This window comes from Colias croceus, chromosome 12, assembly GCF_905220415.1.
Source record: "Colias croceus chromosome 12, ilColCroc2.1".
Lineage (NCBI taxonomy): Eukaryota > Metazoa > Arthropoda > Insecta > Lepidoptera > Pieridae > Colias > Colias croceus.
The window spans coordinates 6608563-6621688 of NC_059548.1; the positions used below are offsets into that span (position 1 = coordinate 6608563).

Here is a 13126-nt window from a genome sequence, read left to right on the forward strand (position 1 = left end):
AATTCAGGATTTTTCAAAATAGAAAAAAATATAACGATTTTTAACAGTATTTATATTATAATATTATGGTCATACTTTATAGGTAGGTACATACAATTTTAATTGGTATAGAATGATAGTTATAAATAACTTTTGGCTACAAAGCTTGGATATGAACCGATATATAGCATTAACATCCTTTGTAAATAGAGGAATGTTGTGTTTTGCATCAGATGCTGTTTACCAAATTGTTAGCTACTCAGATCTTCTTTTTAAACGCGTTGCTTCGACGGGTCAATTTCAAGCCAGAATCATCAAAGAAAAACTGTTTATAGCAGCCTTGCACAAATTTCAGCTAACTTTACAAAGTTTATTTTTCAAAAGGTATTTTTTTCTGGGTCGTAATCCTCAGTAACCTTGATGGGCACATATATTTCTTTTTATTTTACTTTTTGGAAAGCTGAAATACGTAAAACAAAAAAATATGAGGTAAGTTAAAAAAGTATAAATTTCAATGTAAAAACGAACAATCTTATAACTACATGTGAGTGCAATACCGATGTCATGTGTTGTTTCATTACTAGTAACAATCTTTAAAATGGTGTTCTAAATTTTCATCATAATAATATTGTTATTACAATATATTCTCTTCGCTATCCATAAAAACACGTCATCATGGTTACCTTACTTGTTAAATCTGTTTATTGAAAACTTGTTGAAAAATGATAAAGTATTAGTGAAATAACAAATTTAACATGACTGCTTACTAAAATGATGCTAAATTAGACAATTTTTGCCATTGAAATGATTCTAAACAGGTAAATGCAGGAGTATTGAGGAATATTGTAAATAACGTAAATATACACTTGCCTGTGAAATTCTATGCCAGAATTTGGTGTCCAAACACTTCTGCAATTTTGCACAATACAATGCATTCTTTATATTCGGAAAATATTCATTAAATAAGCAACAATATTAACTTAAATATTCGAAGCGACGCAATTTTTTTGACACACATGCCATATTGACAAAGTGAGAGTTGCTACAATTTTATTATGGTGACTACCCATAATCAGGGAGTATCGCTTTTTAATAATTGGTTCAGATACTTAGTTTATTTAGCATAAATAATAATTGTCTCATCCAACAATGCTTCTGAATGACGTTGTTGGCAATTTATCAACAAACTCATGTACAAAAACTAACCTTTTGCACAGAATATTACAGCATACATAGTAGCCTTGGGAAAACTTCGTATTAACAGTGGCAATACCAAGTTAGGTGTGAAAGTGATAAAAAACATGAACTGGGCAATATTTTCTTGTTACACGTCAATGTTCATACCGAAATCTCCAGTGTATTAGATATAAGCTTCTTGGTTCACACTATCCAATAAGAATTTTTATGATATTTTCACATCAAAAAATTTCATTCAGTCTTTTGAAAAGATAATATTTATGTCGTTCAGAAGGTAACGAATGCAACGTTTAGGTGTCTTTATAATTACGTCAGCGAGAGCAGAAGAGATTAAAAATTGTGTCGGATTAACCATAATCTTGTATGCTTCATTTTAAATTCCTTACAATGCTGAAGAATCTCGAGTGAAACTACAATTTTACGTCCTAGATAGGCAATGTTCACGTACGCAAACCCAATTTAGGCACTTGAGTGCTCTCCTCGCGAGGCCCTATGATATCCAGGTTATATAGTGAGTGCATAAAACTTTTCCTATTATTTGTACGATTTAACTTTTGTACCTACTCTGAAACTATGTCTAGCGGTGTTTGAATCTATTAAGCGCAGGATGAGTACAGAAGTGAAATATAAACAAGAATAAAACAACAATATTGACTTTAAACTTTTGTTGAAGTGGTTGAACTTCAAATGAATTCAACGTTAGCAAATAAATAAAGAACTCCAAAGTTTAAATACGCCATTATTTAAATATACTTTAGTTACCGTTGAGTAAAACAAGAAGAATAACAAAAATAATAATGGGCTTATACGTCGTTTGCAGGCATCTGCATTGTAATACGAAAGGGATTATAAAAGTACGCATATATACTATGGAGGAAAAAGATTTAAATATCTTACTAATATTATAAACCTATATATTACTCATAATCTTTCACGAAAAATGACTGGATGGATTTGAATGAAACTTTACGGCAATGTAGATTATATCAAAATTCATGATTTATGGAATATACTTACTTCACTTTACCCGCAGGTTCGTCAGCGGGTGACACCGCGCGGCACAGCTATTACAGATATATTTTAGCCAACCTAGCTATCTGGTTACCACAATTCTTATAATAGTATAGTTTAAAGTTCTCTTTTTCCGTCACAGGACACTAATAACAACTGTCCATTGAATTGTTTTCAAGAATAAGCCCTATCAAATTGCACTGTACAGATTATCAATAAATACAAACTGCAATAAAACATGGACTCACCCCGGTACTGACTAGAGAGAGCATTATCCGCTCATTGAGTGCGAGCGTCTCGCCTTGCTTCATCTTGATGCGTTTCTTATCCAGACATTTCATGGCGTACATCTTCCCCGTATCCGCCTTTCTGCATCCATATACCTTTATACATAGACGGGTTTTAGTTTAAATTCATGAAAATATATGCAAATTTTGCTATTGCCAAAGTTGTTGGTTGTTATTTGCGCTTGAGGGAATTTGGGTTCGATCGATTTTGAAAAGCTTATACAATGTACTCGTTGGTCGTTATTGCATCGTATAATTGCATTTTCGTTGTAACTACTAGTTGTTCCTTCCCATAATAAAGCTTAATTATTAATTGGACCATAATGTCTGTGTAAGAAATGTGCCAGTTTTAATTTATTAACTTGTCTTAGTATTTTGAAGTTACGTACAAACTCTTTACGGTGTCTTACAGAAAAGCTGTTTTAAATATTATTATCGCTGAATTATATTACTAACTCTCTTGTGTTTATAAGGCATTTTTAAATGTTTATAATGGACGTGAGTGGAAACAAGTATTTATTTCGTTACTTATAGTTTAATGAAGAATGTCACTCATCACATGACTGCAAAATGTCTACTAGGTTTCTAAATAAACATAGCACGTGTACCTACTTAAATTCAATAATGGATAATTGTATTTTTACTCACTTCGCCGAAGCCTCCTCGTCCGATAATACGATGGACACTAAAGTCATTCATTGTTAACTGTATGTTCAATTCTAAATTTTTCCATTGGCAAAATCTCGTGTACTTATCGCTATAAGAAAGAATAAACAGTCACTCTCTTTTCAATTATAAATTAACTTAAATATAAACGGTACACAAACACGTTCTCAACCCACCTTTCTAGAAAATTCTTAAAAGGCTCCCCTCTTAAATGTTGAAAAATCTCTTCAATGTACGGCTAAAACATGAATTAAATATTAGAATACATATAAGCTCTCGAGGGTCAAAATACCGCTATACAGACATTTACCTCAAAGAGATTCGGTGGTACTTCGTGTTTCATTAGATATTTCTGTACATGCGCTACACACTCTTTAGAATAATCCTGGAATTAAATAAACAATTGAAATATGAAAATCAACAAAACGGACGTTGTGGTTTGTATATTTAGCAGTCTGGTTTCAACACGCGTTTTATTAATTATCATTTCTATTCTCATAAGCTAAGGCTTAAACGTGTCTCCTTATTTACATTTAATCGCTAAATAGCTTCTCTGATACAGCTCCGTCAGATAAGTCTTTACGAGTCGAAAAGGAAACAATTCCCATCATTCCCATCAATTGAAAAAGCCGTTTGAATTCTTCAATTTATTCACCAAGGAGCTACGAAACTTTTAACGCAATCTTTAAGCGGAATTAGGTCGCGTCGAAGGGAATTTATAGACGCATTTTATCTGCTTGTGTTGAAAAACAGCAAACACCAGTCAAGTACACAGTGACAGAATGTATTGTTACTATAGATTATTGCTGCTGTATTCTAATTTACATCGATATAGATACGTAAGTATCTGATTTAATCACGTCTTAAACCGATATGCTATACCCAGTTTAATTTCGTCGAAATGAAAACGCAACGTTGCTCGTTAAATAGAGTACGATACACAATGCTCTCGTAAATGCATTAATGAAGAAGCATATACATTATACATACTCTTAAGTCTTAACAGTTATTGAGTAACGCATTTTAATTGTGCCCAATAAAATCTCGAGACGGCCGTTGATATAGTTTAAATACACGAGAACATTTGGGATTAGCATTATAATAGTCTAAAAGATATTAAATCCACGTTCGATTAGGAAGGAACGATTGTGAAGAGGCACTCTTTTGGAACGACGCCAAAAGTGTGTACTTAAAGAAACTCATACAACGTTAGCTTCGATAGTAATGGAAATTTTGACTGGTATTTAATGAAGTATGCACATGTCAAATATTCTAAATGCTACCCAAAACTTTAATTACCAGAACGAAGGTATCTGCATAAATACAAAATATAACATGTCGAAAATGTATGATTTTTTATCAACGTTTACCGTATTCCACATACATACGAGTACATAATTATATTATAGCAACAAGAAAATACAATTTTCGTTAATAAATAAGTGCTTATAAATATTGGTTTTCCGGATAATACGTTTCTCGCGAGGCTATCCAAAGCTAATTTCGTAGTCCTACACTTATAGTAATAATTCAAATAATATCCTTACGTGGGAATGAGCTAAGAGTTCTTTCATAATAAAATTATCATAAATGTCCCTCGCGATTCGCCGCCTCTCTTCAACACATTCTTGCTTTTCAAATAATTTAATCTGTAACAAATTAATTACATTAATTTCTTAATATGTATATATTTGGGCTTGAAATAGAAGGGTGTGTACGACATACCTCTTCGTAAAACTTTAAATGTGGCACTGGTTCTTCTGACGTTTGTTCGCAGAATTCCTTAAATAATAAGTAACCTAAAACAATTGGAAATTAATTAATTCCAAAGAAAAATAAATTTACAACAGATTTTTGTAAGAAATTCAATTATTGAAGACAGTAAAAGTTTGATTTCTTAATGATTCATAGAATTTGAGAGATTTTGATGCAATCCAATTATTGAAAGTCTCGCTGGTGATTAATTATTTGATTGAAATAATAAAAGTTTTCTTGAAGTCGCACAATATTCAATTCTAGAAACTATTATGCAACACGAAGAGATGTTGCCAGCAATGAAGCCTAATAAATTTCAAGTTGTTTCTAACATCTTTGTTTCTAACTCACGTTTTATACATTTGATAAGATACTGCCCTTACTGGGAATTTTTATTCACATTAAATAGAACTCTGACGATCTTAATGCTTTGAAAACATCAACTGTTTAGCTTTCTTTGTTGTAAGATACAACGCAATTATGAAAGAAAATTCTAAAACACGGTAGCTTATTAGTAAATGACACAGGATACACTTTGGTCACTTTGTCTTATAATTTTTTAGGAACAATGTCATAAAATGATGGATCGGTGTACCTATATTAGCACATTAAGATTGTATGTGTAATGCGTGATTAACATAATCTAAAGGATCAAATTATTTCATGGAAAGAGCTTGTGCCGAAACGTTGGCTTCCTAGAATGTCTTACAAGAAAAAAATATTTTAAAAACACATTAATTCGCTTTTAAGCGATAAGGCCGCGCCAATTGTACATTTATTTTAAGTTTCATATTTTTTCTGTAAATTTTGTTTTTGTGTGCATTGTACAACAATAAAGTGTTTTCTATTCTATTCCATTTTTTTTTGAAGTTAACTGTTTAGAAAACATTTAAATGTTAAATTTGTTTTCGCGAATTAAACCTCTATAATAACGAAGTACCTGGATGGGCTCCATATTCTTAAATATTCATTTAAAACAATTTAACATTTAATTTTCCAACCGAATGTCACATAATTGGCTTGCTGGCCACGCTAATAAATACATCAGCAGCAAAAAACATTCATAACACAGCTTATAGAAACTAGAAAGGCCCTCGATAAAGTTATTTACTGCAAGTGGAAGTGGGGCCGTAAATTGCGTTTGTAACTCGACCTAGAGTACCAACTCCACTGCTAATATAAGTCTGTTACAAACTCAAATAGACTATCAGTCGCCTTAATAGTGTTTATTGCAACGACTTCTTATTATTTTTAACGTGCCTTATTTGGTATTTCAGGTAAAAAGCTTTTTGTGGTCTGTCGAAGATAATATTAATTCTAAATTAATGTACACTCATATTAACATACCTTTTCACAGTAACAACTATTTTAATGCTTTTCAGACACGAGAGGATCAAAGCTCAGATCCATTAGAAAAAATCACGTATGAGACAACTTCTGTAAACTTTCAACGAGAAAATCTTGTTATGAAAGTCATAATAAAGCGTAAGTTTGAGTTAAAATTTCGCAGACTTATAGCCATTATCCCAGAGGAGCTACTTTCAGTTAGTTCCCGCTGATATTTCAACGGGTCATGAACTAAGTGGTTTAGTAATAATGACGACTCACAACCTTTGCTCAAAATATGAAGAGAACCCACTCAAAGAGGGCGCTACACAAAGAACATATTACTTACGTAGATTACGTTACACGACACACGGGGGGATTAGCGCCAATATTAAAAATTAATGATAGACGTCCCACTACAGCTATGTATGTACTTTTAAAACATTGCATGTCGTACAAAATGCTTGCTGGTGCCTTCTACGCCCACTAGAAACGCGTTTTCTTTTATCATCATCATCATCATCAGCCCATATACGTTCCCACTGCTGGGACACAGGCCTCCTATGAGGGTACAGGCCATAATCCACCACGCTGGCCAAGTGCGGGTTGGCGGATGACACATGTCGTCGAACTTTTTAATTCTTCGACATGTCGGTTTCCTCACGATGTTTTTCTTCACCGTTCGAGCAGTGGTGATGTTACAACATGCGCAGATAAATTGAAAAATCAATTTATTTCCTGCGCGCTCGCCTGGTCTCGAACCACGGACTTATCGATTCGAAGTCCGAGGTCTCACCACTGAGCCACCACTGCTTTCTTTTATCGTTAAGACTTAAAAAGAAGACCTAAAAATTTTGTATTCAAGTAAACATTTACTGTCTTTTCAGGCAGACTTTTACAATTTTGAATCAACACATCTTGAAGTAACCTTTCATTCATTTTGACGTTTCGACATCGAGAAACTATAGCAGGTTTATTTTGTTTGATTTTTTTATCACCACATGAATGAAATGAACCCATTTCATCAGAAAGGTAATTATTATTCTGTTTTATCTTACAGTTTATTTATTATTCTCATTGTTTGTGTGTATCCAATATCCAAGAAGTTTGTTACTTGTGAGATCATTTATATTATTTCTAGTATAAAAAATATACTAACAAACACTATGTTAAAATTGAACTCAACATAAAAAATAGTATTCATAATAAAATAATCAGATAATGTATCGACACAAAAAACTATGCAGTTTATTCAATTGTGTTATTAATATTAATGTGAACAGGAAATAAATTAAGTACCCTCATTACGCAATTTTTTATTAGTGACATCGTTTTACATCTACATGGTTGTTTTGTCACAGCATTGTTCTCGGTACTCGCGTTAATAGCACTTAGGTCATTAATCAAACAGTTATTTTAAGTTCTCTATTTGAAGGGGAGTTCAGTAGATATTAACTAAAAGCAACTGGCATATACTTAGTCCGTTCACTACTGAATAAGTGTATCTATAACCTGATTATTGTTGTAGGTAGCTAGGTAAACAATCATCGCACACACACACTAAAAATAAAATAGAAATATGTAGTACCAACAATACAAAAGCTGGCAAACAAAGTGTATATTATAATAATACGAATAAGAAAGGCCTATGAAAAATAATGCTTCATAATCTTTGCAATTTTGGGATTATCACAGACTTTATTTGATATGTTTATAGCTATATATGTAATTTCAAGTTTCATATAGCTCAAGATCTTATGCGCCAAAAAAATTAAAAAAATGCGAACATAAAATCCATATAAACTTCACGCGTTTGACACATTAAGTTAATAGTTCAGGATACATCACCCATTTTTGCAAGTGACTACTATCAAGCTAATTTTCCGTTTGTAGCTTTATTTTGATGAGACGCCCAATAATTTCGTGTACGAAAGTCTCGATTGTGGTAGCTAACAGAGATAACAAGGATAAAAATTTTTGATTTGATGGTTCTCAAATATTTATTACTAACTGATTTTTTTTTTGTTCAATCTCAAGATAATTAATTACCTAAATTATTCGAAAAAATATTTGTCCTACAAAATCTATGGTTGTTTCAAAGAGTACCCCTTACCAAAGTGTATCGATAACGAGGTCATCATAAATGATTACTAACAAGCTGATTTTTTTGTTTTCACTTAGTTAATGTTTAAATAATTCAACAGACATATTGTCCTACAAATTGCGTAATAAATATTTGAGAACCATCAAATAAAAAAAAATTATCCTTGTTATCTCTGTTAGCTACCACAATCGAGAGTTTCGTACACGAAATTATTCGGTGTCTCATCAAAATAAAGCTACAAACGGAAAATCAGCTTGATAGTAGTCACTTGCAAAAATGGGCGATGTATCCTGTACTATAATAATATGTACTACCTACGTAGTACATATTAACTCAATGGTTTGACAGTTTGTGCGAAGACAGGACAATGTTGGGTTAGCTAGTTGAGTAGAAAATAAGAATTATCAAAAAATACGTAAACGATCAACAGTTGTTTTTTTTACTAGTCCGCGGGCACGGGAAACCTCGGAATTAGTTCCCTAAAATGCAATAGCAGTACCGAAATTATATTATATTATATAATAAATATACGTCATAAATAAAAACTAAGCTTAACTCAATATGTACAAGTACTACATAAATAAATTAATTATCACGATATGCACTCGGTGAGCTTGAGCAACATATCGCTGATTAAATATCTACATACCTACTACTGATTGTTCACACGATAAAAATAATGCAATCAGATTTTTTATTTTAGCAATAAAAATCTCTGATAAATACAGTTTTTAATTGAAATATGTAACCATCAAGTAATTTAACCAGTAATAATTTAAAAAAACATCATTAAGTATAACTCACCTAAAACTTGATTAAATATTTTGTCGAAATTTACTTCATTCTTCTTTTCCATATATTTATGCATAACACTCCGTACACTGCAACAAAAAAACATGATTATTTATTTTTTTATTACCAACCTTATCATAATATACAATAAACCATAATATAACAAGAGACATAGCATATAAAAACGCGGGTCGAAATATTTTATAGTTTTGTTTACTTTAATACAATTCATATTCTTATATAGCTAAATCTTTCTTATTCTATTACTTTTTCGGAGCATAATAATTTACGAAACTAGCAAACAATTGAAAGAAGAATATCAATTCGTACGAATTTATAGAAAAGGAAAAACGAAAGTTGCATTACGGGAATTCTAAAGTTACGATGACATAAAGGATACAAAAAACTTCAACATTTCTCGTAATTTTGCACCTTGCTCTTCTGGGAAATGTAGGCAGTTCTTGTTATAAAACCACCTGTATTTATCCCTAAAGGTGTACATTCAAACTTGTTATTAACACCAGCTTTAGCTTCACCTGTATGTAACAACTAGGTTTCCACCCGCGTTTTCAATGAAAACCCCTTATAACTAGTTACCATTCCCATGGGATTTCCGGGATAAGACATATCCTAATTGTTAATCCAAGTTACCCTCTATATGTGTATTGTAATCGGTTCAGTAGTAGGTATATGCGTTATAGAGTAACAAACATATATACATACACATATGTACATCATTCCTCACAAACTTTCGCATTAATTATAGGATACAATAATTTTACACATTTTATTATAAAACATGTTTTTTTTTTAATTATATTTAAATATGACTTTTTTAACTTACTTGGTACATATTTAGGCGAAGTTTCAGACTTTTTCATAACTTATAACCATTTAAAGAATATTTTATCGGTACATACCTTTATTATATGGGATTTAAAAGGGAATGTTGAAACAACATTTGGTATATATGTTATGGCTAAAGGTAGGTGAGAACATAAACTTAAGATTAGCCGGCTAAACTTAGGTTTATTTTCGAGAAGCAGCTAAAGTTCGAAAACATGTTTGTTTGCGTCGTGATATTCCATCTTTAGCCGGTTAATGTGCACATTAACCGAAACGAGACAGCTAAAAATGTATTCGATGGGTATAATATGATATATTCCATATATATTATATATATATATGATATACATATTCCATATATTTTATTATACTATATTATGATAAAGCCAATGTTAAATTACATAAGTAGCCCTTATTTTATTTTGAGTTGGTAAACAACCTAATTAGATATATTTTAATTAAATTTATTAAGAGAATTACTGTACATATTTTAGAAAATGACTATTTTTAAACTAACTACTACTGTATCCATAATAATATTATAAATGCGAAAGTAACTCTGTCTGTTTTTCTGTTACTCAATCACACCTAAACTACTGAACCAATTTTCATAACATTTGGTATGGAGATATTTTGATACCCGAGAAAGGACATAGGCTACTTTATATCCCGGGAAAATGACGCAATCCCGGAAATCCCACGGGCACGGGAACTATACGGATTTTTCTTTGACTGCGTGGGCAAAGCCACGGGCGGAAACCTCGTGTTATATAATTTATGCAAGAACTAGTTTCTGAATGAAGATAATAGATAAACATGTAAACATTATAATAACAAGAGCACACAGTTTTATCTTGTGTTCAGCTAATGGTGTATTAATGTAAAAAGCATTTGATAGTTTTTTAATAATATAATTATTGTTATGCCGTGTTTTTGACTATAACTGTAACAGATTTCATTAATGACTGTCTGGTTGTTCATTGGATTTAGTTTTTTTTTTTTTTTTGTATTTACAATAAAAAAATATTTAAATTAAGCTGTGGTTAAAAATAAAGTTTTGGGTTAGCCATCATCACTGCCCTTGACAATTTGCAAAGGGTTGTTATTATACCTCCTGGAAGGTATTAAAGAAATGTTTGAAAAAAGGAAAAGACTGAGGAAAAAGGTCCAGATACAGGCCTTTGACATAATACTATTTCACACTGATTTTTAAGCAAAATATTTGCCAAAGGATGCTAAATACAAATACTGAACAATGTATATTTATTCCATACAAAAATACACATCAATAGTATAGTAGATTGTAAAAAAATTTTTTAGTAAGTTATTTTAATAAGTCATTAAAGTATTTTCATAAAGAAATTATATTATTTTCATTATAAGAAAAGTTAAAAATACTATTGACCATATATTCATACTGAAAAGGTCAATATTACGAAAATAATAATTAATAACAGTCATTGTTCAGAAAACAGCTGACTTCGGTTTTGTAATAATTATTATACTGATGGTTAATTGTGTATCATGAACAAAACATGTGTATCTAATAATATTTTGTAATAATAAATAGGTAGGTACCTATCTTAAGTTTTGTTTCTTTCCAATTTTTCAGTATTATTCACATTTAGTATGAATAATCACATTAACAGGAATCGCCGCCTCGTTAACCAACAGTTTAAATAAACTTTATTCCAAACATTTCAGTATGATTCATTGATAAGGAGAAGTGTTAATGAATGGTCAAAATAGGATAAAACATAAGAACTTAAATAACGCAAAATATGTAAACAAGTCGAGTGTCTACTGAGCACTTGCCTACTTTTGTCACTGACAGGACAATATATAGAGACATTACCTTGGGTCCGGTAAAACAATCTTTTTGCTTGCTCTAGCTGCTGGAGTGCATTTCGACTTCTCCATTGCCATCAAGTAGCTGACGTCGGCCAGCACAGCCTCGAGATCCGCCATTTTGAGTCTGAATTATCACCTTCACCAGATAATATCACTTCTTCACTACACAAACACTCCACAAAAGCCTAGCTCCTACTTAATTTTCAATTGATAGTTCTAACCTCCTTTACATGACGACTGAACACTCTGCTATAACACCATTTGTTGATGAGCGCTGACACATTTTCATTTTTGTAGTAAAATAAATTGTACATTAGTACAAGACAAATAGCATTTGTCGGGCATAATTGTACAAATATAAAGTTAAAGCTAATTCACGAATAGATCATAAAACTACGATTTTACAAAGCCATCAGTCTATCGAAATAAAACCACAACCACCACCGTTCGGTAGTTCCGTGCTTCGAAATTGGTACCTAGGTAGGTATCTGAATCTGAAATCTATTAGCTATGCTCAACTGACACCACTTACGACACTACAGATTAAAAAGAATTTATATAGAATTTATATCTTTATTCTTTAATTTATTATGCCTTAAAATGTAAAGCAAACCATTCATGGCTAGACTAGTAGTCAATACCCTAAAAAAAATTATTGCTTTTTCTTTGGATATCTTCCATAATTTAAGGAGGATCAAATCAATAATAATGTGAAAACACAGTTCCATTGCATTACAATAATTATAACAATAATTCAACGAGGACTCTATTGATGCCTGATCATAATCTGATGGAATGGAAGGTAACAACGAAATAGTCGAATAAAAATTGGTTGCCTGTAGGCTGTAAAGTCGGTATACGGGCGAAAGTTTTACGTGACAACGACTTTTTATGTCTGTCTCTCTCGCTCTTAGGCGGGCTAACCATGCCCACGTGCCTCTTTCGGTGACTCATCGTAACGTTACCGAGCGTTACACTTTTTCATAAGTGACTCCCAGCCGCAACCTAATTTAAGACGTTGTCACGTCAAAATTACAGTATTAAAACTCTTCTATCAATAGTATTTTTCAACACATTTTATTTTATTTATATTTATTAGAAAAAACCTTTTATGAGAGATTTTTTAATAATTTTCATGTAAGTTAGAAATTATTTTTTTACAGAACATTTGAAATTTTTAGGATAATTTGAAGTTATGATAGTACAGCTAAGATAGAAAATTATGAGGTTTTCATTTGATTGTCTTTTTTTTTCTATATTAGAGTGGACAAACGAGCTTGTGGAGCGCCTGATCGTAAGCGAGTCCACCGCC

At 31.7% G+C, this 13126-nt stretch overlaps 1 protein-coding gene across 2 annotated transcripts in view; it reads right to left on the reverse strand.

The window, feature by feature from the left end:
• The window catches only part of LOC123695982 (G protein-coupled receptor kinase 1), a 27227-nt gene extending 14929 nt beyond the window's left edge, over positions 1-12298 (reverse strand). For both annotated transcript variants that reach the window (XM_045641946.1, XM_045641945.1), the window contains exons 1-8: positions 11819-12298; positions 9130-9206; positions 4866-4939; positions 4688-4789; positions 3451-3525; positions 3317-3378; positions 3123-3231; positions 2436-2570 (exon numbers count right to left, since the gene is read on the reverse strand). In XM_045641946.1, coding sequence (XP_045497902.1) covers positions 2436-2570; positions 3123-3231; positions 3317-3378; positions 3451-3525; positions 4688-4789; positions 4866-4939; positions 9130-9206; positions 11819-11931 — 747 coding nt within the window. In that variant the 5' untranslated portion in view covers positions 11932-12298. The remainder of the gene's footprint in view (positions 1-2435; positions 2571-3122; positions 3232-3316; positions 3379-3450; positions 3526-4687; positions 4790-4865; positions 4940-9129; positions 9207-11818) is intronic.
• Between the last annotated feature and the right edge of the window lie 828 nt (positions 12299-13126).